We start from the raw sequence: 26,777 nt of genomic DNA on the forward strand, positions 1-26,777 counted from the left end.
GCACTAGAAAGTACCTAGAATATCTCCCTCTAAACAATTCACATCATCCCCATTAAAACTGATCTCTCCCTGTCCTTGAGTTTTACACCCCTGATCTCAAAATTGTTAAGAAAAAAAAAAGTGTCGTTTCTGAGCTCTTATTTTAAAGGCGACAACCCAGTTTCCGGTGCTGACCTCGCTGTCACTGTGAAACGTGACGCATCTCTAAAACAGTTCAGCTCCATCCAGCTCCTCGCTGTGCTGTGAGGTCCAGCCGCAGCAGCAGGGACATTTTGGCTCAAACCGGGCTGAAGGTTGTGTGCTGAGCCCCGGGGCGGGTCCGCAGCTACGCCCCCTCCCCACGGGAAGACACACGAGCCAAAATGGCACATGCATCCCCGGTAACCTTGTAGGACCTCTCCCGCCGACAGCAGCAGCTCATTGATCAGCACGATGCAGCAGAGGCGCGTCAGAGGTGATCAATGAAACGGGATGTGACAGTGTTGCAGAGATGTAGTGATGCGTGAACAAAATGGTTTAAAGCATTTTAACCTCTACTTAGTTACACACACAGAAGTTTTACAACACATAATGATAGCGATGGAATTAAGGTCGTTTTCATTATTGATCCAAGATTATTTATAAAAATAAAAAACTTGAACCAGACATAATAAAATAACCTATTTTCTGTTCCACAACAGGGGAACACTAATCATTAAATCAAAGAGCAATAAACTAAAACAGTTATCCATCTCCTTTGCGAGTTTGTAATAGGAAAAGTCTGCAATTTGAGTATTTCCATTTTCTGCTACTTCCCACTTGTACTCCATGTCGGGGGATATGTTGTACTTTTTTGAATTGCAAATTAAGATTTAATGAGCAAGACAATTGATCAATGCATTGAAGGTTGTAACTACCCAAAGTATGACACTTAAAATTAATTGTAAATAATAAAATATAGCAGTTAATAAACCCCCTTTGGACAGTTACTTAAAATCCCTTATTTGTTAATTTATCAGTAACAATAGCAAAATAAAGTTATAAACCACAGGTGCGCTACCCCTATTAATACTTATTTTACTCTATACACAAAGTATTTTCAATTTGTAAACTTTGGATAAGTACATTTAGCTGAGATTACATTTTTAATGCAGGACTTTTACTTGTAATTGACACTTTAGCTTTACATCTGCCTTAACTGAATAAGTCTACTACTGTTAATTGAGGATTCTCCTAGTTGAATATAGCAACATGACCAATGAGCTATGTACTCATCAAAGCAGACATGTAAAACTGATGACCTGTCTCATTGTCTGGCCAACCCCAATCTCAGAAGTCAAGTAATAACGCATCAATAGCCCAAAAATGTTTTATTAAATTCATAATCACCGCTATAATGTAAAGTCAATGAAGATGTCACTATTTGTAAATTAATAAACAACAATCTCTTAAATACTAGCCACATTTGATCATGTGGAAAGACCATTTCTAAAGTAGTTGAGTCATTTGGGTGCAGAGCATCGTGAGGATCCTTGTTTCTTGGTGTGTCCACAATATCTCAGTCTACTGAAATCAAAACCTACTGTATCTGCATGTTGTTGTTGTTGTTGTTGTTGTGGCAGGCTAAACCGCAGTCATTCACGTCTCTGGAGATGATGATGCATCGCACCTTTACCAACGGTTTCTCCACAAGAGGAAATGCCCTCTGTGAGTCCATAAGAGGTAAAAAATAAAACGGTTGATGGAGGAAAAGGTTTCATCAGTTTGCTTCATTCTTTGAGGCTTCATCGAAGTTCTCCACAAGATCTGCAAGACGGAAAAGAACAAGTGCATCACGATTATTTAACACTTAGAAATATATGGTTAACACGGTTAACATTCTGCAACTGAAGCGTTGATATAAAACCACATAAAAAAAGAAAATAAACTAAGCACGACCCCAAACGTGTAGTGTGTCATTTTGGAAAAAAACTTACAAACAAACATGCATGCAAAAGGTGCACGTTCAAAAGAAGAAGCACCCTTTTACCATAAGCTGGAAAAGCACTTTAAATCCCTCATTAAATTTAAACAATAATGATCTGCATCTATACCTGGTACGTCGTCATCCTCTTCTTCTGCAATTTCTTCCTTGACTGCTTTCAAGTCCATAGCTGCAAAACATATAAAAGACAAAAACTAGCGATTATTGGCAAAAAGTGTGCATGTAGTCAAAATTGTTGTGGTTTGCTAAAACGTGGAGAAAACCTAGCTGCTGTAATGGACTGCGTTTAAAAAAATGAATTAAAATAAACTGCTGTTTAAAAATTAAATCCGCAATTAAAAAAATAGATAACTTCAACACCTACAATTCCATGACAACTGGAGAAACCAATGAAAAATTAATCAGTTGCTTGGGTATGTTGCCAAGTTTAAAGTTTTTTATTTGTATTTACATGTAAACACAAAAGGTAAACAACTTTAAACTGAATCATCGAGATGCTCAAACTGTGTGCTGATATCTGCACTTTTTGCCTTTTCCTCACAGATTTAAGTTCTGCTTGTTCTCAATTGATTCTGAATAAACATAGCGGTCACGCAAATCTGCTTAAGTTAACGAATGTCTTAAAGCCCTCAGGTTTCTGTTTTAGTTCAACAATTAACCGCTGCCTTTAATGTCTGGGTGATTTATACTTCGGGAGTTAAAGGTGGTCACTTTTCTCACCACAGCACCCTTAATCCTCATCTAATTAGCCATAAAAGCTGTTGACTTTAAAACTTAGAAGCATTTTCCTGATATTAAAGGGCCACGGAGAACCCGGACATTGAGTGTTTAACTGTGCGTGTACTCACATTGCCGTGGGAACTGCTCTGCCAGCTTTCGCAGGCTACTGAGGCTGTCGGCTCCCAGCTGGCTCAGGATGCCCGGCAGCATCTCTGTCAACTGCTTGTTCTCAGCGTGGCCCGTGATGGCAAAGGTGTTGGCAGACAGAGACGCCTGCACTTTGGGGTTGTTGAAGTGGATCACCGTCCCATCATCTTTTATCATATTCACCTGAAGAAACAGAAACCACGCAGTCAAGACACGGAGAAAAAAAAACCTGTTGAAAGATTCTGCATCGTCAAGATATTGCGTAAAAGTAATTTATGTAAATCACTTTTGGTGTCCGTTTGGGATGTACTGAGTGACATAAGACAAATATTCAACAAAAAAAAGGGGTAAATTACCACAAACACAGATCAGTGTTAACAGCACCAAAGTTAACAGTCTACTGACAATATAACAATTACTTTAATTTGCCTTAATGAGCTTTACAGCATATCACATGCTCACCATCTACTCTATCCTTAGACACTCAGTTCAAACATTAAAATCCCTGAAATAAACTTAGAACAAAATAGAATAGGTTGAAAGTGTCCAAAATGAGTTCTTTGTCTGATTTATAGCGAGTATATTTTTTATAATTTACTGTAAAATACAAAAGGTAAATTGAGCTACAACATTAATGAAAGAGTAAAATAATTGTGTGCATCAGGTTGGTGTCTTATCCTCAAATTGTATCCGTTTTTTCGTTTTTTTGATTTATCTGAATCACTTTGTGGGAGCGAGTTAAATAAAAGCACTCTAAAAATAAACTACATGGCATGATGAGAAAGCACTTTGGTAAGGTCCTCCTTGTCTTTTATCTTTCAATATCAGACACAAAAAACAAAAGAAAAACCACTGCAGCAATAGTAAAATGATGACATTAGTTTTCCTTTGATAGCTCACCTCTTCTATCCCTGCAATGTTGTTCACTGCCAGTTTCTTCAGCGAGCCTTGAAGTTTTTTGTCATCAGCTGTTGCCGTTTTGTGAACAACCTTTTTCTTCCTGCGGGCCGTTCCCTGAGGAAACAACAGGTGTGAATGGCAAAAAAAAAAAAAGGGATTGCATGCCATCTGACACATTTTTCATTTCTAGAGAACAGCTATGGTGAAGCACAAGACTTTAATTACAAGATTTTACTAAAGCAGTGTATTTTTACCAAAACAGTTTTTTACAAAATGTGTACAAATGTCAGACATTTGTCTTCTTACTACTAATGTTAATATATTGAAAGGACCTTGATTACTTCATTGAAAAGCATTGATGGAAACCCTACCATTTGCAACAAAAAGTTGATGTGCTTATGCACAAGTAAGCTAAATACCGAACACAAAAAAAGTCCAAACAACACCTTCTTGTTAAATTACAAAAAGCCTTTATTATCACCGCTACACAATTAGAAATAAGACTCTCTATAAATTAGTGGGACTTGGAACTGTATGCTAATTTTCAGCAGAAGGAAAGTGCTCCGTCTGACATTTGTTTAGACACTTAATTATTTACATTTCCAATTGTACACATTGCATTAGTCCTAAAAGTAAAATCCATCATTTTAAAACAAAAGGAGGTTTGGAACTTTTACTATAAATTAATGTTGCTTTAAATCAAAACATGGTTCACACATGGGCTTTTGCTACTCAAGGAATGTAGGGACCCAGGATTAAAGTATTAAAAAAAAAATCGCAATTTAAAATGAATGATTTGCAAGTAAAAATTAACAAAAGTATATGAGATCTTCTCGTTACTTCTGGAAAAAATGCACATAAAAGGAAATTGACTTTGTATTTGAAAACGCCAATGTATCTGTAATCGTGATAAGGTCACAGGAAAAAACAACAAATAACGCCACCTAGTGTTTGGCTGAAGACCTCACAATGCAGCTGTACAAAGCCAAAGAGGCCACAGATGGAGGGGGCGATTCTCTCCCCGATAAAAGGGAATGCTGAGGTCAGGAGGAAAACCCTGGCAAGTGCTGAATGCCAACACACTCCTTAAAATGAACAACAACCGAGTCAACGAAAGTGCATATCTGAATACCCAGATTCAGATTTCAATACTGGCCATGTGTTAACAGAGTACAATATATTCAATAGTAACGCTAGTATACTGTACCTTTCCACCTATCCGCACTTGTGCCTGGAGTTTTGCAAGCTTTTCTTGATTCATAGTGTTCTGTTTGTGAATGAAAAAAAACAGCTTAAATAGCATGATATTCCCATGACTTTGACATAAATCCAATTGACAAATAAAGTTAAGTGAATTGGTTGATTATAAGTATACAGTTGTGCACATATATACAGATACAACGAGCAGTTTAAGGGAGCACATGTGACTTGTTGAAGTCTAATGGGCACAGCATGAGTTGGGCAACCAGAGCTAACGTGACAATAATCCTCACTTCAACACATTTTAGCACGGAGGTAGCAGACTGCTACAGATCCGATGAAAGTCATACCGACGACATGCTGACTATCAGACTCAACTGACATCAATTGAATAGAAAAAAGAAAAGTACTTAGATCTGAATTGTAAAATGACATGCAAGTGTAATGTAGCTTTTGCTAGTTGGTTAGCTAACCAACGTTAGCTAGAGTGCTACTGTAGCTAATATTAGCTGGTGACTGGACAAGATGAACCGACTCACGAGCTTTTTGTTCCGTCAAGTAAAACAAGATAACGTCAACCTAAACTAAGTGAGAAATCAAACCGGTTCCGATGTTAAACACGAAACACAATAATAATCTGTTTTACCTTTTAAAAGGACAGCCCGTTGAAGTGTTAACGGCAGTCGAGATGAAGCGGTGCGACCTAATCCCGCGTGAAGTTAGCAGCAATGTAAGATACATTCTATCGGTATTTTCACAATAAAACAAGCATAGCAGTACATATCTTTTTCTATGTACAGAATATATTGATAGCAAAGGTTAAAGGTATGAGTCATAATATAGTTAAGTGAGATTTGACACGTCATATATTCAATATATATATATATATATATATATATATTTATATATATACATCTGTACATCTGTCGGCACTATTCAACTTTTGTTTTCACACTGATTTCCGGTCTTTTTTCTGACAATTCGTGGTCCAGCTTGACCAGTTTGAAGCCGCAGGCTGGAGCACGCGGTTGTGTGGATGTGACGTTACGTGAACATGGAAAACGAGTCACTGTTGACCAATAGGAGGAGGAGGAGGCCACTCATACGCACACTGGCACACGCCAACACACACTTTAATAGACAGACTTTTACTGTGAAACGCAACGGTTGAACGTCCGGGTCGCTCGTTCACGAACAGGAACTGCTCTTAGCTTCTATCCGTGGTTGTAAGTGAAATAAGGCAAAATGCAAACGTCTCTTGTGAACATCGTTTCACTGCAGGTTTTGTTGTCGTTGACGTGTTTTCAAGATGTTGTCGAAGCAGCCAGCGGGAAAGGTGAGTTTCTATTTTTTAAGTTATTATGGAAACTGATGCGAGCAGGATATCTGGTCAATGATATTCACCACAGCCAGAGGAGAGCTGGATGTCTTTGTATGAGTATCCTGGATCTCAACGTCTGTGTCCGGGACCGGTAACGTGAGTTTAATGAGGGCGGGCTTATCATCACACACGTCAACTCTTTATTTCCAGTTTTTCAGATGAATCGACTGGTTTTCTGCTCAATTGCATTACTCTACAGACTCATCATTTCATTTAATGTTACTGTTTATTCGATTGAGATGAGACACAACTTAATTTCCCCTAAAATGACATTTTTGTGCCAAAGATAATTAGTATTCATTATAAAATAAGTGAGATAAAATGAGTTAATTTGTTCTTAAAATTAATAAACTATACCAGTTTGATTGATAATCCCTGAAGGACACCAAAAAAACATGATTATGGAAAATAAGAATTCCAAATGGCCTGTTTTTGCAAATGAACCCACCGACATAGTTAAATTAAACATACATACATGAATTAAGGCGCACACGTTATCATTTATAAGCAATACAAACTGTCCAAAAAGGTGCATCAGTGTTATTATATTGGAAGCATTGAAATATGAATTCCACTTAGTTAAACCTTTTTTTTAAACTTATTGTGCAATAAAGTTCCAACTGTGGAGGAAATGTAATTATTACAAAAATAATTGCTTTCACATGTGCTTCTCGTGAATTTAAGTGTAATTTTAATTTTCACATACTATAAAATGTTCAGCAACCCTCCAAGAAATCTTACCTAAGACAAAAGCCACATGTTGTGCGGCTGCATGTTGATCCACCTGGCAAGAGGAGACAATATAATCTATTGCTATATTGATTTCTTGTCCCACTGCTACCATTATAAACCTACGAGTTAGTTACTGTAAGTAGTTATCGGTGAGAGAGAGCAGAGTCTTTCCCTGCAGCTTTCTATTAAGTTACCACCATCCTTTTTTTTTCTCTCACTTCTTTCTGTTGAGACTATAAATAGGGCAGACCCACCCTGCTGTAGAAATATAATACCAGTTACACAAGGCCGGTGTGCTCATTAGTTCTTTTCCCCGTGCAGGCTTTGGAGATAACATCCACTGGAGGACGCTGGATGACGGCAAGAAAGAAGCTGAGACCAGGTGAGTTCACACTGAAAGCTGAAATATTACAAACACTTCCTGAAACCCTGCTAAGCTGCCAGTACAACCATTGGCCCCGAGGCCTAAAATGTAAATCCCCCACGTCCACTAATAACCAGAACAGACTGATCTCAGTAGCTTTTACTCAAAGTTTTATTTAAAGAGGAGTGTATACTTGTTTATTACTACAGTCGCAAACTTGATAAATCAAAGTCGGTGTTAAGTTTATTGTCCCTGTGTTCAGTTTTGGTCTGAATAAATGTCTTCATGTGTTTGCAATGACAGCGGGCTGCCAATCATGCTCATCATCCACAAGACCTGGTGTGGAGCCTGCAAAGGTAAAACTACATTCTCTCACTTTCACTATAAAAGCCTCTGAAGAACTGTCCTGTCTATGTCGGATTAATATGTTATATCTATCTATATATAGATATGTCTATCTGCAGGACCGCTGTGTTTAAGTGACAGAAAGGCATCACTTAATACAAGTAAATGTAGCAGGAAATGTGACGTATTACCTGTCTGATGAGGCTTTATTGGTCCAACTTTATTTAGCTGTGACCTAAATGTAAAAGTAACTCGTACCCTTTAGTCGCAGCAGTTTCCCATTCATTGTCAATAAAGCAGTTCAAAGAACATGTGGTTGCCTTGGAGCTGTAATTTATACTTTTACAGTGACTTACACCATCAAACAAAAGATGGCAACGACCAATTGCATTTTTCACAGCAGACATTTTTACTTGTTATAGCAGGAAAAGCACAGGTGCAACTAATTATGTCGCTGTTCTATTCAAGTGTCCTAGTAAGTCATCGTTAATCATTTTTATTTGTATTATTTACATCTGTGCTTTTCCTACTGTGAGATGTCAAAATGTTTTACTTGACTAGAATAGTCAAGGGGCTATCTGGACTGTGACCAATCAGGGACAAGATTTCTGTATGTTTTCAAGGTGATGACTTAATAACTGGGAAAGAGGGAAGTGAGTTTTTTTGCATAAATTTGGTTCAGTTTTAGATTGAAAAGATTACATGATTTTGATGAGTAACAAAACAGTAATACAACAGTACAACATGCTACTGGGGAAAAAAATAATATTGAAGGTTCACGTTAAGTTGACTGTTTACATCACATTAAAAGTGAGATGTGAGCCATGCCATTTGACAGAAAACAAACCATATCATACAAATAAACATCAGAAAGCCTAATCACCACCTGTAAAGGGGCCATCACTTCAACCAGGACACTATTATTAAAGATTTAATGGCAATACAAGATAACAATTGTATTTTGTGTTATTTTTACATCAGCACTGAAGCCCAAATTCGCTGAGTCCAAGGAAATCGCTGAACTTGCACACAACTTTGTTATGATCAACCTCGAGGTAAGGACAGGTTAAGTGGCATTACCCAGTTAATTTCACTTATCCTGGGTTTAATTAACTGTGTTTTTAATGATTTGAGCTCGTAGCCAACATTAATATAACCACATATATTATATTAAAAGAATATATATATTATTATCATCATCATCATCAGATGGTTGAGGGTTGCTTGCGTGCTTGTAAATGATCAGTAACTTCTTGTTTGATCAGGATGAGGAGGAGCCAAAGGATGATGCCTTGAGCCCTGATGGTGGATACATTCCTCGGATTCTTTTCCTTGGTATGTAGGGGTTGAGTCGGTGTGTAAACACTTGGGATTCCTTCAGAGACAGTTTATCTTCCTCAATAACACTTGATTTAGGTCGTCGTTAGGCAGCATTTTTTCCACAATTTTGACTTTATTCAGTAAATGTCAGATTAATTCATAAAAACAGCTAGTTGTATCCTTTTTTACATTGTTTAGATTTTAACTATTTTAACTGAGTGAACCTCTTTATTTGACTACTCCCAGACCCCAGTGGTAAAGTCCATCCTGAACTCGGCAACAAAAATGGGAATCCAAACTACAAGTACTTCTACAGCAACGCAGAACATGGTAAACAATACAGATTATTATCATTTTACTGTGAAATATTGTATCACAGCGTGATGTAGCTGCTTGCTCTTCCAAAATGGTCGCTGATCATAACTTTGATAATCATGGTGCGTGTTCCCCGCTCAGTTGTGTCCGGTATGAAGGAGGCGCAGGAGAAGCTGACGGGCGACGCCTACAAGCAGGGTCACACTGCAGACGAGCTGTGAGGAGGCAGAGCCGGGCATCGGGCTGCAAGGCCACACTTCCACTTCCTGAGCTTCAGAGCGCCCGGTTTCACTTCCAAATTATACTCATATTTTAGACACTGAACCAAGCCAACCATTAAAATTGGTGGTTGAGTATTTCTTTCTGTCTTGTACGTTTTTTTTTTCCCCAACACGATTACTTGTTTTCCTGTCATCGTCTTTGTTTTAAAACATGTATATTTGTAATCTACTGTTATGAAATACCATGTACTGTACTTACTGCCTGTAGAGGAGGTAACCAACTCAAGCTAGCCAAGTTAACTATCATTAACTCTTATTTTTGTACACTGTTGTATGGAAACGTCACATCTGGAAAATGCCACGTTTAAGTAAATTGCCTTGTATGTCACTAGTCAACCATGATATGAGTTATTTTGGTTTTAAGAAGTTTCAGACACCTTGGGAGTCAAAACTTTGTAATTCACTTTAACCAGTTGGGTTGTGTTTTTACCCAACAGCAATGATAAGGTACTCCTTTTGATCAAGATCAAAAGTGCTGCGATGTGCTTCCAGAGATCCTCTGCAGTATGATAATTATGTGCAACAGTATTTCACCCTTGCACTGCAACATGGGTTCTGTACTTCTGATTTCTACTATCCATAATCTTTAAAATAATCATTTTAAACCCGCCGATTTGTGCTATTTAGATCTATCTGAATGAGGGATGGAAACATTGGTTATGTGTCTAGATGTATTTTATACACGTACACAGCCAAGTGTGCAAATAAAGTTTGTTGTACCGAGTTGTTTGTGAGCCAGATGAATGCATGACACGGCTGTAATAACAGTATATCACATTTTATTGTCTATCCAACAATAGTGAATCCCTTATGGTTTGACAAACAATATGCAACTGCTGTCAACAGTTAACACCAGTAGATGACACTAATCAATTCACTATTTAAATTCAGTTTGACAGTGATTTAAATAGTGCAGGTACATTAATGCGAGTACATTTATTTAAGACATTGGATTGCAATTGATCCCATTCCAGACACAGCCTTCAAAATGGCTTATTCAGGAAATAATCTTTCATACAGAGCCATGTCTTGGTGTAAAAATGTCTTGCAGCATATGATTTTTTCATGATAAAATAAATTACAGGAGAAAAAAAAGCATGTATCTCTAAATAAGTCTCATTTGATGACATGGTAACTGCTAACAGGCAGACAATGTGAGAAACAAGGAATGTTGTGTTGTCAAACTAAAGGCATTTATAGATAAAACCCGCTGCTCTCTGTATTTCTTAGTCTCTTGACAGATGGACGAAGGGCTCAAGCTGAGTGAGATGTGTAGGCGCACAGAAGAGTTGGAAGAAAATCACAAAGTAAACTAACATCAGCAAAGTGAATATGGCCAAAGTGCCAACATTCCTTCACTGTGAGGTCATTTAAAAGATTTTAAAAAGAGGGAATGGGAGGGAATAAAAAAAAGGTTGTTTGAGGAAGAATAATATTTCTACATTCACAACAATCACACTAATTACATAATGCCGCTGCTATCAAATATGCAACATTTTCCCATGTAAAAAGAAAAAAGTCTATAAAAAGCTATGCGATACATCTGTTTATTCAAAATGACACAGCTGTAGAAGTGTGATTAAAACTTTGTGATTGTTTTTAAAATGTACGTGTGCACATACCATTTCATAACCAGTGTAATAGACCACTGTTGACTATGAATCAATCACCAACTCTAAATCATTGAAGAGAAAGGTCCAGTGTGGGAAATCGCATTTCATGGATATCTTCACATGACACACTGACTGAGGTTGTTGCTTTAAGTGCAAAGCTACACAAAAGTGCTGATAAGAACACTTCATCTACCCCCGTTTATGCTGCTTGAAGTTTGTCCAGTTTGCTTCTGAGGATATTAAGAGGTGAGTTGGGGAATGAGGGAGTGTGTGTCTGTGTGTGCGTGTGCGTGTGTGTTTGGGGACAGGAGCAAACTTAAAATCTTCCCTGCTTGGCGTCTCCGATGGCTCCCCAGACGTCAAAGACAAACTCATCAGGAAAGGCGAAGTCTCCGAGGGTCTCGTCTAACGCCATGGCAAATTCATCCGGGTTCTTCTTGTCACGGCCGACCTCGACCATCGTGGCAGCTGAAAAGAGAAGAACAATGACTGAAGAGTTTTTAAAAACTAATTCTTAATTAAACTTAGATTTAGTCCCATGTGTGAAATCAACACTCATGTTACTCTGTGAATTATTTTCCTTTACAAAACCGTAACTCTTTTTAATTTGGACATGTCTACTTTCTGCTTTCAATGATAAAATGTTTGCCTGCGCTAAAACCAATGTTTAAATCCAACATTTCCACACACTGCGACGGCCAAAGCTCAGGTCTGCATTGTAGAGCGGAGTGACATGAGAGAATTATGTTTTGTTTTTGCGTAGGTAGCGCTGTGTGACTAAAACATGGGGACATACAGAGAGTGAGGTCACAGATAGAGCTGACTGAGGCCTAAGTATTTTAACTGGATATCATCATCTACTCTAAATTAATATTATTGAAGCCACTCGAAACTGATGCAAGATATCAGCTACTTTCTTTAAGACCCCCCCCCCGACACAAAAATAATCAATCACTTAACATTACAAGTATGCGTAAGTACCTAAATACCTTAAGTACGACAAAATGCAGAGGCAAACATTATCTCTCAGAAATTAATGTTGAATCATCGTCAGCTACTTTACATTAAAAAGAGTGAAAAACATACACACTTGTGATACTTGCTCGTGAATCATTTATACTCACCGAGTTCAGTGTCTCTGATGCCCATGTAGCTCTCCAGGAGGTCGTCCACTTTCTTTACTGCCTTCTCCTCAAATTCTGTTGGCTGGAAAAAGAAAAAGAAAAAAACTGTTTTAATCGTTAAGTTCTTCTGTTTTACTGTTTTTTGTTGCCGTTGTGTCTTCCTCCCAAGTTGTTGCAACTTAAGAGATCAAACTGACAGCGATTTATTATTCCAGATTTCATAGATGACTAAGAGACAAATAGCAGCGTTGTAGTACTCAAGATTGGTCTGATTAAAACATACACACACACACAGACACATAATAATTCACTTCTGCAATGACGCACTGGTCTTGGTCTTGACTTGGTCACCTCTCAAAGTCTTGGTCATGATACACTCTGTGACTTCTCGTCTTGGGTTGGGCGGTCTTGAATATAACGCTGACAATCTGTTCATGTGGATTAGGTGAGAATGTAGGGATGAGCGGGTACCATCCTCTGTGGGGGGTTTGTTTGTCATATCTGTGTATCTTCAACAGAACGAGCCGTTGAGATTATGTCAGTAGTGAAAAAGAGACAACTTATCCAAGTGGTCTTCAAAAAGTGTCAACAGTTCCATAATCTAAAGCTCGGAAAAGTTTTTTTCTTCCCAGTATTGCACAATGTCAGGCCTCAGCAAGATTACCGAAAGAAACTTACCTCATCCTCTACAGTGGCTGGGCCCTTGGAGCGAAGTCTCAGAGTCCCCCTCCCTGTACCGATCTTGTTCTCACTGGCAGGTTTGGCGCCCTTTGACCTGGGCTCAAGCATTTCTGTCAGTCAGAAGAGAAACAATATCACAGAAAGTTTTTTGCTGCAACAATACACTGACGTTTTCAGCGACGGTTAAACACAAGTGAACATTATTTTAAAAAAGACTAGTTACGGTTTCCACAAGCTATTCGTAGCCCTGAAAAGCAGCGCTGTCTGTCTCACTGCAATGATTAGCAAAGATACAATTGTTTTGTTTTTTTATCATGGAAATTATTAGGTAAATGCAGAAAATTATCTTATGTGGTATGGCTCAAATGCTGAGACAATATTCTGTCTGGATGTGTCTGAATCCTGAAGGTGAATCTGTTGTGTGGTGATCTTGTTTCTCACTCACCAAAGGCCTTCATTGGCTCGGCCAGTTTGAGGGTGAAGGTCTTGTCTCTGGGCAGCTCTTTAAGCATGCGGGCGACCTCATAATGTCGTGTCCCCACGATGTTATGTCCGTTAATGCACTGTACGTGGTCGCCCACACAGATCACCTTCACCCCGTCCACGATACTGCCCTCTTTGATACGCTGCCATACAGAAGAAGTGACAGGTATGATTAAAAAGAGTTTGTTTCAGAAATACAGATCAAATGTCAAATACAGATCAAAACAAGAGGGCAAAACAAACCGAGAGAGAGAGAGAGTGTGTGTGTGTGTGTGTGTGTGTGTGTGTGTGTGTGTGTGTGTGTAAAATATCCTGGATGATATTTAAGGAGCCGACTATATTGTTATGTTATATCCGATAATCATGTTTCTCTTGTATACGAGCCCATAAACCTCTGAACAACAGAAGTTTACTGCATGAGAAGGTGTAAAACAGATGTGACAGAAAGCTGCATGAGGCTGCTATATTCATCTTCCGAAGAGTCTGCAAGTTGTCTAAGAAGTTTAGATGAAGATGTGGGAAGAGTAGTTTAATTTTCCAAACATATTTGACACAGTCTACAAACGCAGCATCTCTTTAAAAGTTCATACTACAATAGCATCTCAACAATGACCAGAGGCTTTAATGTGTCACAAACACTGTCAGATGTAGTGCTGTTTCAGCATCACATGATGGCAAATGTGAGCACGATGTTATGTTATGGTGGCGTAAGAACACTGAGACCAAATAAGCTCATTAGATTGCATCAACGGAGGCATGAATACCAAGCAGAATTATGAGTTCAGTGATGAAAGCAAGTTTGTAAATTTACTTTAAATATGGCGATCATGCAAACAAGTGCATTTATCAACTGCTGTTTTGTAGATGCTGTGATATCCACTATCGGGTCATTAAGAGCATCTTGAATCAAATATGATCAGAAAGTTCCTCTGAAGTCTTTACTGCTTTTGTAGAATGCAAGTGATATCATATGGGCTAGAGCTGATGGGCTAAAGCTGAACACTGTAGATGATTATGTAATAGTTAAACAATATAAGATTAATCAATGATCAGTTTTATAATAAATGCACCTTTTATGTACATAGTTTATTTTTCTGTGGCTCATAACATTGTACATGAATTAACTACTGTACCTCTTTTGAGCAAATAATAACTGAACACTTTACTTTTAGGCCCTGGTAGTTTATGATGGGCAGTTGTCATTACTTTAGGTCTATACAAATAAAATGGATTATCTGTCAAACAAATTAATAGATTCATAATATAAATTATTGTTGCATCCTCATATGGGTCAGTACACAACTTTGGCTGACAAAAACAAACCCTTTTGAAATAGTTTAAACTAATAAACACAACTTACTGCTTAATCCTAACCCTCAATGCAGCTTAATGTCTGATGCTGGAATGAGCAAAATAAATGTCAATACAGTCACTAAAATATTGATACACATGACATTACATTAAGTTTCCCAGATAAGCAAAATACAACAAACACAAAAGAAATTCCTTTTCTTTCACTTCAATCCCTGGTCTCATTTTCATCCTACCCATGTCACACGAAGCAACACCACTGTGAATTAAAGAGGTGAAATAAATGTTGATGTTCAGGGTGACGGGCTCAGTTTCTCACCTTAATGAAAGCGTATCCTGCTCCGTTGTCGGTGATGGTGAGGCCCAGGGCATCTTCAGATTTATAAACCTCCACCTCCTTCTTGATCCCTTTAATGTGGGCGAAGATAAAATCCTCGAGGCCGATCTGGCCCCCCAGCAGCTTGTCCATGTCAATCTTGTGGGTGTTGAGGGTGCAGAACAAGATCTGTGTTCACACACAGTTATATTAAATTACAAAATACATAGACTCAGAAAATACACATATTTGATCAGACAAAACAAAAACTAAAAAGTACTTTGATTATATAAAAGCTTTTTGATAGGCACCAAAAATAAAGGCCTATTGTGAAGGTAACCCCCACAAAATGTCTGCATCTTTAATATACGATCAAAAACAGAAACTATTCTTAGTCACAGCATGAAAAATGAACCAGATATAAAAATAAAACTGAGTTTAGATGATAGAGCACTGCCTCAGTATGCTAAATACAGGACTCATCAGGGAGCTCCGTCTTTATTGCAACAGCCAAGTTATGCAGTTCAGCCCTCGACCACCTCACGGTGTCATCAGTGTGTGTTGTGTCTGTGTTTTGAGTACTGAGCCTGTGATGCAGCAAACGGGCAAAAATGACCTTTCCTTCCTCTGCCAGAAATGTTGAAATCTGTCTTCACACCTTGTGGCTGCCACATCTTGGCAGGACAGAGCGAGGGACATGTGAACACCACAAACTCGATACACAAGTGGCCCGATTTAACAGCCCTTAAAACAGAGACCGAACAGTGAAACCCAGGAGGAAGAGAGTGGTGGATGTGAATCATTTAATACCTCACCTAGACAGAAGCTTTTAATAAGATCCACTCTAATATATATTTACAAATAACCCTCCTCAGTTATGACCATATGCAACTTCTATTGTGGCATCAGCGTCCTAGTAGGGCTGTGAGAAACACCCCGCCAGAATTCCAGGTGGCACAGCAAGAAGGGATTTGAGTACTACTGGTCCAGGAGGTTGACCTGTGTGCACCAATCAGGTTCAGGCAGCGATGGCCTGCCTCGTTCCTGCCCCCCTCCCCCCCACACACACACTTTCGTTGTACCAACCGGCGCCGTTCACACGTTAGCCAACATGGCCTCATGCGTTGCCTTGGGTTACCAGACTATAAAAGAATGGGATTATAATGGAGGGAGGCCGCTAGAGAAGGGTAAAAAGAGAAAGGGAGTATGGAGGAGAAGAGGAGGCGATGTCTGAGGCAAGGGAGGGTGTACTGTAGCTGAATTGATGGCTCTTTTCCATTACAGCCCCCCCTCAGGCTGGGGCATTACCCAAGAGCGAGTGGGAGGAACAGAAGCAGACGCCTACACCCGGTTACCAAGGCGGCCGACTGCATTAAGCACTCAACACTCCTCTCCTCCTCCTGCTGCACTCACAGCGTGCCGGGTGCAGCTCGGGTGCAGCGTCACACACACTGCAGACGAGAGTGACTTGCCTCTCCTCTGACCAACTGACTTGCAACATTAGACACTACACCTCCGAGTGCCCGCGCCACACGGACCAGAACCTTAATAACCACATGGAAAAGGGCAAGTGAAAGGAGAGGCAGCACGACCTGTTCAGCACCACCGAGACAGCTGTTTAAGGGTCAATGTTCTCAGGAGGACAAAACACATGACAAGAGACTAATCCCACAAAGACTATAATAATAATAATAATAATAATAATAATAATAATAATAATAATAGGCTTATTAGAGATCAACTCCAAACATGATGAAGGACCCAAGATCTATGAACATGCAAATATTTTACGTTTATCATAGAGACTCAACCCATACAAATAAACATGAATGGATGTGTTCTCATGAGCTGAGCCTGAAAACATTGTTCTTGTCAGTGTTGACAAAAGATCCATGACCCATTGATTATAGGAAATATTAGTTGAGCGTGCAGTTTCAAACACTTTGTGTTGCTCTCGCAGCTTCTATTAATATTTTGTATTTCAGTCTTCTTCCAGGTGGACACAAGATGTCCCCTAATTCACTGTAATGTCTATTCTCAGTGGAGTGGGACTTTGAGCTTCAGAGTTAATGAGCAGTGGCATCACATCACACAGCAAAGGCCCAATGGTCACTTAGTTGCCGGTCGGTCTCAGCCTCAATGTATAATTTAAGCGTAGGAGCCCTGCAGACGAGAATAATATTAACTTTCTGAAAGCCGCTGCTTCTCAATAACCCTCTGTTGTTTTGTGGGTCTCGCTCTCTGAGTCTTTTCTTTTAACTCAGGCTCGTCTGTGCTGGACCATCGGCCATCCTGGGACCTCGCCCCCTCCCCTGGGTGTCAGTGCCTCATTCCAAATTTTAGATCAGGATCTCCGTCCTGCGCAAGATTCCGCCTCACTCTCTCTCTGGTTTCCTTCTCCTATCCGAGTGAATGGTCTAGCTGGTTGGCGACACCTGGACACTATTAAATGTCCTTCTGTTTCAAATGTTCACATTATATGTATGATTTTGTCATATGGATTGTCTATATTGTGAATACATTTTGTTGGTCTTTTCTGTCGGCACTTCATCTATTGCACATCTGATCGCCGGGTACAGGGAACCCTCCTATGTTGCTCTACCTGAGATTTCTGTGAAGTGAGGGTCAAACGACAGATTTATAATTTGTGATATTGGGCAATATCAATAAACCCGAATTCTCAAATACTTAAAAAAGGGAGTGTTCGGTTGGATGCGGTACTTATTATCCATAGTGAGTTTATTACCTACTGTAAACGGCGGTCGGCACAACCTCCGTTTTGGAGAAACAGACAGAAGTAGCGACACAGGAGCAAAGCCATGCTGGAGACGGCAGCAGGAGCAAAATATATTGTAGCCACATAAAAGAAAGGCCCATCTAAATGAATTATTATCAGTTCATTGTTATTTGTGTACGCTATATTATCAGACTAGGGAACTGAAGTGAAAGTGAAACTTATCTATACTGTTTTTTCCTTGGAGTTTGTCGCTTTGAAGAGAGCATATGGGCAAAATATAACATGTTGTCAAGCTGATAATGTACAAGTAAAGAGAACATCTACTGAATCTCTACCTACATGTATTCTCAACAGAGATCACTTGTCCAGCCCGTGTTTGATTAAAGATAAGATAAATACAGTCTTTAATAGGATCTCCCTCTGAAGTAAGTCCTGCATTAAAACAGTGTGGACTCTGGAAACCTGTTTCCTTGGGCACTGAACTGTTGTCCAGTTACAGCCTTTTCAACCAATCTTTTAAAAAGGCAGAAAAGAGGATTAGAAAGATTAAGCCGTCATGCTTACAGTGGAATAATGACTTCCCATCTCCTTTCTTCATCTACTATCATTTCGGTGTCAGGTGTTCTTAGTAGTTAACAGATAATGCTGATGTTAGCTGTGTGTATTGTGGTGTGGCCGTGTTTTCAACAGGATATCACATTCATCAGCGTTAAAGCCGGTGTAATCATCTACCCAACTGCGGATGTGAGATTCTTCACAATTACAACTGAGGTTTGTTTCATAAAAAATGGCTCAGTGAGGCAGAGTTCATCATGTAAAGCCTGTCTGAGTAAATCTCAACCAACACCAATCTGATTAATAGATCAGATTTAGAGCCAATGGGATCCTGGTTTTGAAGCACTGATCACATCAATTCACAGTGAAAAAAGACAAACGGATGTTCAAGTCTATGATTCATGTCACACACACACACCTCATATATATATATATATATATATATATATATATATATATATATATATATATATATATATATATATATATATATATATACACACACACACACACACACACACACACACAAACATTTCATGTAACAAAGCAGAAGATAACTATTTGAACCCTTAGTTAAGCATGTCTTAAAGACATAAAAACCTGGATTACCTGCAATTTCCTGATGTTAAACTCAGACAAAACTGAAGTTATTTTACACCACAGAAAACAATTATCTAATAATATAGTCTCTGAAGATGGCATTGCCCTGGCATCCAACAGCACCGTAAATAATCTCGGCGTTATCTTTGATCTTTAACTCCCACGTTAAAAAACAAATCTCAAGGACTGCATTTTTTTAACTATGTAACATTTTGAAAATCTCAAAGCGATGCAGAAAAACTAGTTCCCGTGTTTGTTACTTCCAGACTAGATTAGTGCAATTCCTTATTTTCAGGCTGATCTTGTAAGTCTCTTAAGTCCCTCCTGTTGATCCAGAATGCTGCAGCTTGTGTACTCACAAAAACTAAGAAAAGAGATCACATTACTCCTGTATTAGCTGCTCTGCACTGGCTCCCTGTAAAATCAAGAATCACATTTAAAATTCTTCTCCTCACCTACAAAGCCTTAATTGGTGAGGCACCATCATACCTTAAGGAGCTTATAATACCATATTGCCCCACTAGAGAGCTGCGTTCACTAAATGCGGGGCTACTTGTGGTTCCTAGAGTCCTAAAAAGTAGGATGGGAGCCAGAGCCTTCAGTTATCAAGTTCTTCTTTTATGGACCCAGCTTCCACTTTCAGTCCGGGAGGCAGACACAGTCACCTCATTTAAGAATAGACTTAAGACTTTCCTCTTTAACAGCGCTTATAGTTAGGGCTGAATCAGGTTTGCCCTGGTCCAGCCCCTTGATATGCTGCTATGGGCCTAGGCTGCTCGGGGACATCTTAGGATACACTGAGCTCCTCTCTCCTCTTCTCTCTCTCTCCTTCTGGACGAATTCACGTCTCTTCATTGCACCTTGCTAACTCTACTTCTTCCCCGGAGTCTTTGTGCCTTCTCGCCTCATAGGGTCCATTGGACCGGTGTCTGGAGCTGGTCCTGGCTCCTGGGCCCTGCACCCTGACTCCTTGCCTATGCTTCCTGCATCCTGCCCCTTGCCCTGGCCACCTTCCTCATTGGCCCTGCCTCCTTCTTTGTCCCTTCTTCCTCCATGGCCCTGCTGATGCTCCCCCTCCCCCTTTCTCTCTACCACCTTCTGTTTACATGGATTGTGGAAATCTGGATCGTGGTCCATGCCTACTACTCATTATTCATAATGTCTGTAATATTCATTGAATGTGTTGTAACTCTGTAACTCTGTTTATTCTGTGCAAATGACATATATTGCTTCTTGGGGAGAGGGATACGTCTTTTTTGGGGAGTTTTTCCTGATCCGATGTGAGGTCCTGGGACAAGGATGTCGTATGTTTACAGATTGTAAAGCCCTCTGAGGCAAATTTGTAATTTTGGGCTATACAAAATAAACTGAATTGAATTGATAAAATAACTCTGAAAGACTATTGAGTTGATTATTGAGCAATGGAGGAAGGGAGGTCAAACTCTTTCTCTCTGATACATCAGTATCAGACAGGTAATAACAAATATTGTTTTTGTTTATCTGTGGTTGTTTTGTGTGCACAGTCACATCGATGCTGGGAGAGGATGATGTAAACCTAAACTTGCCTGTAAAAAAAAAACAGCTGTTTTTGTTCTAAGGACTCAGCTGCCTCGACAGCGTTTAAATCACCATAAAACCAGATCCAGTCCAGTCCCGGGGCTGAAATGTGTAATAAAACCCAATTACAAGCACAATTAACCACATGTTGGAATCATGTTGAGGGATTATTTCAGAACGCGTTATTAGCCACTAAAATGATGTAACTTGGCCAGACGCAAGGAAATAATCGTGGTTTTAACTGGTCAAAACTAAATGTATGATCAGATTGTAAACAATGTATTCAGGAAATTACCTCTCTTTTTTTCCTTTTTAAAAAAAAACTAAATAATTTATTTAGGAAACATTAGCTTTTGCTTTGTAATACAATCAAAATAATGCCAGTCGAAAAAAATGCATGGTAAAATGTGAAACACATCAGCATTGTTTTCAGAACGGCTAATCTTTGTTACGAATATGTAATGTGCAGAAAATGAGCTAAAATATGCAAACCAATGGTATGCTCTTTCAATTAAATGTTATTTAATTATTTTCAATTAGCATCTTCTTGAAAGTGGTTCCAGTTTTTCAAATGTGAGGATTAGTCACTTTTCTCAGTTGATAGATATTATCTCCTCTGGATTTCTTTTGTTTTCTCCTGTTCGTCGGAATAAACAAGCAGTATGAAGATGTAAACTTCATTTACTATTAACATACTACTTTCATCAATTTGATATACTGAAATAATAATGGATCCATTTAAAATATATAATTGACTGACAACAAATCTTAGTTGCAGAAATATATAAAACAACCTCAAACTGTAATTGTGGAGCAAGAAAGAAAAACAGGATTGGGTGATATTTTCTTCCATCAGCTTCCTATGGAATCATATTGTACTAACATGGACATATTTTGTTATCATTTTACAAAATCCTTTCAACCTGATTAATCATCCTAAACACATTTTGATTCGAAGGGAAGTTCCTCTTCATCATGTGTGAAGTTTGTCCAAGGTAATGCTTAACAGCAATTCCCGCTGCATTACATTGAACATAAATGTGATTAATATGTATTTGGCTACATACAGTGATACACCACTCAACGACCTCTTTATAAAAAAGGTACACCTGGGAACCAGCTATTAAGTCTACCTTTACCTAATGCTCAGTTTTGTCAGGTAATTTTGAGGTTGGAGTTACAACCACCTGCAAAACAAAAAAGAGGTGGGCTTCCGTCACAAGACTGCAAGCCATATATTCAAAGTGTAGGCAAAGGGCTGAGTTTCTGGTGAGCAGGTGGACGAGAAACAACGTCACAGGGAGAGCCACACCTGAAACTCTACAGCTGTCTGGCCAATAACCAGACTTTGAACTGAGCCGAGTGAGCGCATAAAAAGATCCCATTATTCATCAAAAGACTATTACACTACATGTATGTCTTGCTGGCCGAGATAACATATTCAATGCTCTGTATAGCCTTTACTTTTATATTCTCTGCTGTTATATTTGAGATGTTATTTCACTCCTTTCTATCACTTCTGCTTCCTATTATTGTTTCTGTTTTTATCATGTAAAGTGCCTTTTAGTATCTTTTAAAATGCTATACAAACTAAATGTATTATTAGTATTGTTATTATTATTATTATATAAAGTTACTGACTGACAGTTTAGTGTAACATAAGGACTTATGTCCGCTTCAAAAGGAAAAACAATAGATGCTCACAGTGAACCGAGACATGATTGAATGCAATGTGATGACAACACCATTGTTTATTACATAATTCATATCAGTTCTCAGCCAAGCACTCAAGTAACCTCAGGGCCACAGAGCAACTGGTTTACAAAGCTTTGGTTTCTGGGTGGCTGCTCCATGTGCAACTATTTTATCCTGCATAGCTTTAGTGTTGTGCAAAATCTAGATAAAAGCAGTTCCTCGTAGGTTGTTAATGATTTGTTTGCACCGCAGACATCTTAAGATATTAAGGATAGTCATTTTCCATTATTATTATTATTAAGGCAACAACTGTCAATTTCCTTAAATAAACTCACTATGTTTTAATTAAGATGCCACCGAATTGACATGCATGCAAGTGTTTTAATTTAGCAACCAAGAAGTCGTGCTAAAATCTATCACGATATCACAACATATGTTTTCTGTTCAATAAAAAAGGTTCAGAGTATTTTCTCTTTTAATTAAAATCATGTACATAACAGTGTGAAATTGTCGAGAAAAAAAAGCAATACACTGACTATGTTTACATGCATTCACAAATAGAGATCATATTACGACAATAGTTTGATTTAACTGAGATAATCCGATTTTCTGATAAATTTAAGTTATTATGTGCTTGTTAATATAAATGTATACAATATAATTGTGTCAAGATATCTCGATATAGGATTTCATCACAACACGATTCCATTGAAAGAGGATCAATTATAGTATTGAATTATCGCCCAGCCCGTCTAATTAGCATGGTTGTGTAAAGTCTGAGAGAAAAGGCTTTGATTACTGTTATGTAAGAATTGCCTTCAGGCATTTTGAAGAAAATTAATCCTGAAAAGTGGGAGAAATTTAAATAAACGAATATTATTGAAACTCATCAGGTTTTAAATTCATTGGACGGTGCTGATAAATGTTCTTCTGTGAGACAAGAGTTCCCGTCGAGGCACCATGGGCAGCAGAGTTGGTGGTGTTTATGGTGGGAGGAGGCCCTGGGCAGAGAGAGTCCTGCATGGATCCTCTGGGACGCCCCTGGCTGTTACTGGGACTAGTTATCTGGTTCGATTTGAGGCGATGCCCGCTGAGCCGGACGTGAGGGACTTCCTGTGGTAAAAACTGTGGAGTCCAACAACTCACGCTCCATCTGTCTGTCAGTCTGCATCTGTCTTTGTGTAACCATCTATGCCACATTTCTGAATAGACCAGTATCACACATACTTTCTACACCAACGAATACCAATGTGACATAACTGCTTAATGGATTGGGTTGTTTTTTTACCTAGTTGGCAAGCTTTGGGGCATTATTTTAGCAGGGAATGTTTTTTTATCTTGATTTGGAAACTACAAAAACAAACACTCATGTGGTAGTGTCGATCCTCACTCAGGGTCAGGTTTGAATCAGGTTTTCCAATAAAAGCAGCTGTAAATAAGCTAAAATCTCTTTGGCACTGCTTTAGTACTGTGCTTGTTGTTTGGAAAAGCCATAAGCAGTTGCTGCACTAAAACTGTTCTTCATCCGTCTAGACTTGTTTGGTGTGTTATTGATAGACATGATGGAACAAATACCCAAAGAAAAAAAATAGACTGGTGTCCAATTTAGAGAGAATGACTGCATAGTTTGAGTCTCATCAAGGATATTTACTTCCATCAAATCAGAAAGACTGGCCAGTTTCAGGGAAGCAGCACTTATCATATGTACATCCATATGTGAAGTCCTGTTTTTTGTGCTTCACTGTGTACCAATGCCACTGAGACAAATTCCCATCCAATCATTTAACTTGTTGAATGGAGCGCCTGCATCTCTGAGCTTCAAGAGGGGAAAGGAAGTTCCTGTCTGCTGCTCTTGCAGCACACAAGGCTGATAAGAGGCTGCTCCGCCAGCCTATCTAGTCATATTTCAGGCTGACAAAAGCCAAACATGCCACTCACACTTTCCTTTGAAAATAGGAGCTCAAGCAGTCTGGGCTTAGAGGAGGACGCAGAACCTGCTTTTGTTTTCAAGATCTCTTCGTAGACGTGTAGCTTTTGCTTTCCAGTGGAATTTTAAGCTTATTGAAAACCTATATCTAAAATCTAGGTCATTGGTCAGGTCTCTAGTAACTTCATAATCAAGGCAAGACACTAATCCATCTCGTATTGCAGGGTTGAAGGTGTGCCTGCTAGCAGGGCGTGCTTTTACAAACACCAACGAACTTTGACACAATACAATCAAAGTTTACTTTTAATGGCCACCACGAGGGCCAACCTCTAAAAACAGCCACTTACAAAACTGTTAAACCAAACCTTTACTGCAGGTATTCATCTTGCAGTGGTTTATTAAAGATATTTACTGAAGCAAAAACAGCATCACCAACCACACTGCAAAAATACTCCACAATAAGTCAAATTAGTATTTAAAAAAAAAAAGATTTTAAGAAAAAAAATGGCTCCTGTAACTTATGTCCTTATTAGATTGATGATACAGATGCATCAATGAGTAAGTACAATTTTACTAGTACTGGTCGAGGTTGAGTTTTATTTACTTTACACAGTTATTTAGTAGTTTAGTCCAATGATCACATGTTTAATCCAAAGGGTCATGATGTGATTCATTTCAAAGGGTAGGAAAGAAAAAAGTTGCATTGATTTATAATCTTAAACATTTTTAAATAATTGATAATTTGCTCATATTGGGGCTCAAACATGTACCTTTATGGAATCAGTTGTGGTTTAAAGGGCACATCTTATATTTAGTGGAACTGCTGAGAATTCATCGACACCTGAAAAGGGACAAGGGGTCCCAATTAGCAAATGCTGGGGCTCCTTGTCCCATTGAGGGTTGTTTTTCATAAGAGGTCAATCTTTAACAATGGGTTGTATTAATCCCATCGCAATATCATGAGGCTACCTTAATCTGAAAAGGTTGCGACAAATGTCAAATATAATGTCGTGGTAAAAAGTACAACCTTTTCCTGTGTAATAGCTAGGAATAAAGTAGCATAAAATGGAAATACTAAAATATTCAAAAGTACAAGTACCTCAAAATCGTACATGATACTTCATTACTTTGAGTGGAACACTTGAACGCAGCACTGAATCACGTAGCTTACATCTCGTGTTATACTCCTGTGACGACAGGTGAGCTCTTACCTCGGGTGGACTTATATTAAACGCTTCTGCTATTTTCGAATACAACTCCTTCACGTTGGAGAATCCCTCGATCCTGCCGGTGGGGCTTCCGTGCGCCAGCTGCGTGTGGAAGACCAATTTGGGCCGCAGGTTGGCAGGTGGAGGCGGCAGTCCTGCTCCGTTCACGGCGGATTTAGCCAAGCTCCCGGTGGCACCTGCATGTCCGCCGCCGACCTCCTCGTTTTCCATCAAATGCTCCTTCGTCGATTTGTTTTTCTTCCTCCATGGTGCCAACGGCATTTTTATTGTGGTTCGAGTTTGTTTGTCGACGTTTCGTTGAGAGTAGAAAATTCCGAGCCGCGGTTAGAACATTGAAGTAGCCAACCTGTTGAGTTCCAAACCCAACGGTCGAGTCGTCCTTATTTACTTCCTTCTTTCGTCCGAGCTTTCCTCAACGTGTTCCTTCCTTCCGCGACACACTTTTCCTTTTCATCACCTGTCCCACAGCTTATATTTGTTCTTCGACGCAGGCTCGACCCTTGCCTGTGAATTAAATGGTGTGAATATTCAACAGGTAGGCTGTGGTGGGATAAACTCTGACACAACCTGCTGGCTGCTCCAGTCCGACGCTAACAATAGCTGCTCTGTTTGTCGATCCGCGGGACGCAGGCGCAGTGGGACGAACCCGGGTCCCAGTGCACCTGTACTCACAGAGGAAGTCATCACTTAAAAACAATTACTCAGGTGTTTTTTAAACACTTGCTCCAAATAAGCGAGTTGTAGTGGCCTGAAATTAAACCTGTATCCCCGTGGTGGAACAATAAGTAGCTACATTTATTTAAGCACTGTACTGAAGTGCAATGTTGAGGTGTGTGTGCTTTATTTGAGTATTTACATTTTATGCTGCTTAGTACTTACTTTATTTACAGCTTTAGTTACTTTGCAGATTCAGATTGTTATACAACATATAATCAACTAATTATTAGAATTTAGTGTTGCTTAGGCTACCAAGCAGTACATAACGTCATTACAATTAGCTCCACCTTTACCATCTCCAACATTAAAGTAATGTACACATTAAACATCACAAATACAAAATCTGTAATATATATATATATATATATATATATATATATATATATATATATATAATATATTATTATGGATATATAGTTATTTTACTTTTGTTCCTAAAACGTTGGTACTTTTAATTAGTTAAGCAGTACTTGTAAAAGAGTATTTTTACACTGTGATATTGCCACTTTTAATTCTGTAAAACCATGATAGAAAAAAAACTTTAATCCATGGGAGTAGCTACCA

At 38.9% G+C, this 26,777-nt stretch overlaps 3 protein-coding genes across 3 annotated transcripts; 1 reads left to right on the forward strand and 2 right to left on the reverse strand.

Moving 5' to 3' along the window:
* Positions 1 to 1,334: 1,334 nt before the first annotated feature.
* LOC117746993 (transcription factor BTF3 homolog 4-like) lies at positions 1,335 to 5,667 on the reverse strand. The gene is made up of 6 exons (XM_034556361.1): positions 5,577 to 5,667; positions 4,938 to 4,997; positions 3,731 to 3,844; positions 2,812 to 3,013; positions 2,073 to 2,132; positions 1,335 to 1,785 (listed from the first exon to the last, which is right to left on the reverse strand). The coding sequence occupies exons 2-6, from the start codon at positions 4,989 to 4,991 to the stop codon at positions 1,739 to 1,741; spliced, it is 477 nt and encodes a 158-aa protein (XP_034412252.1). The 5' UTR covers positions 4,992 to 4,997; positions 5,577 to 5,667; the 3' UTR covers positions 1,335 to 1,738.
* Positions 5,668 to 6,061: 394 nt separating this feature from the next.
* On the forward strand, positions 6,062 to 10,391 carry txndc12 (thioredoxin domain containing 12 (endoplasmic reticulum)). The gene is made up of 7 exons (XM_034555004.1): positions 6,062 to 6,266; positions 7,365 to 7,425; positions 7,711 to 7,763; positions 8,734 to 8,807; positions 9,018 to 9,087; positions 9,319 to 9,402; positions 9,529 to 10,391. Exons 1-7 carry the CDS (start codon positions 6,176 to 6,178, stop codon positions 9,606 to 9,608), a joined length of 513 nt encoding a protein of 170 aa, XP_034410895.1. The 5' UTR covers positions 6,062 to 6,175; the 3' UTR covers positions 9,609 to 10,391.
* A 39-nt stretch (positions 10,392 to 10,430) lies between these two features.
* gipc2 (GIPC PDZ domain containing family, member 2) lies at positions 10,431 to 26,128 on the reverse strand. Its single transcript, XM_034555003.1, has 6 exons — positions 25,479 to 26,128; positions 15,200 to 15,385; positions 13,532 to 13,712; positions 13,084 to 13,196; positions 12,406 to 12,487; positions 10,431 to 11,749 (listed from the first exon to the last, which is right to left on the reverse strand). The coding sequence occupies exons 1-6, from the start codon at positions 25,755 to 25,757 to the stop codon at positions 11,598 to 11,600; spliced, it is 993 nt and encodes a 330-aa protein (XP_034410894.1). The 5' UTR covers positions 25,758 to 26,128; the 3' UTR covers positions 10,431 to 11,597.
* Between the last annotated feature and the right edge of the window lie 649 nt (positions 26,129 to 26,777).

This window comes from Cyclopterus lumpus, chromosome 17 (assembly GCF_009769545.1).
Source record: "Cyclopterus lumpus isolate fCycLum1 chromosome 17, fCycLum1.pri, whole genome shotgun sequence".
Taxonomy (NCBI): domain Eukaryota; kingdom Metazoa; phylum Chordata; class Actinopteri; order Perciformes; family Cyclopteridae; genus Cyclopterus; species Cyclopterus lumpus.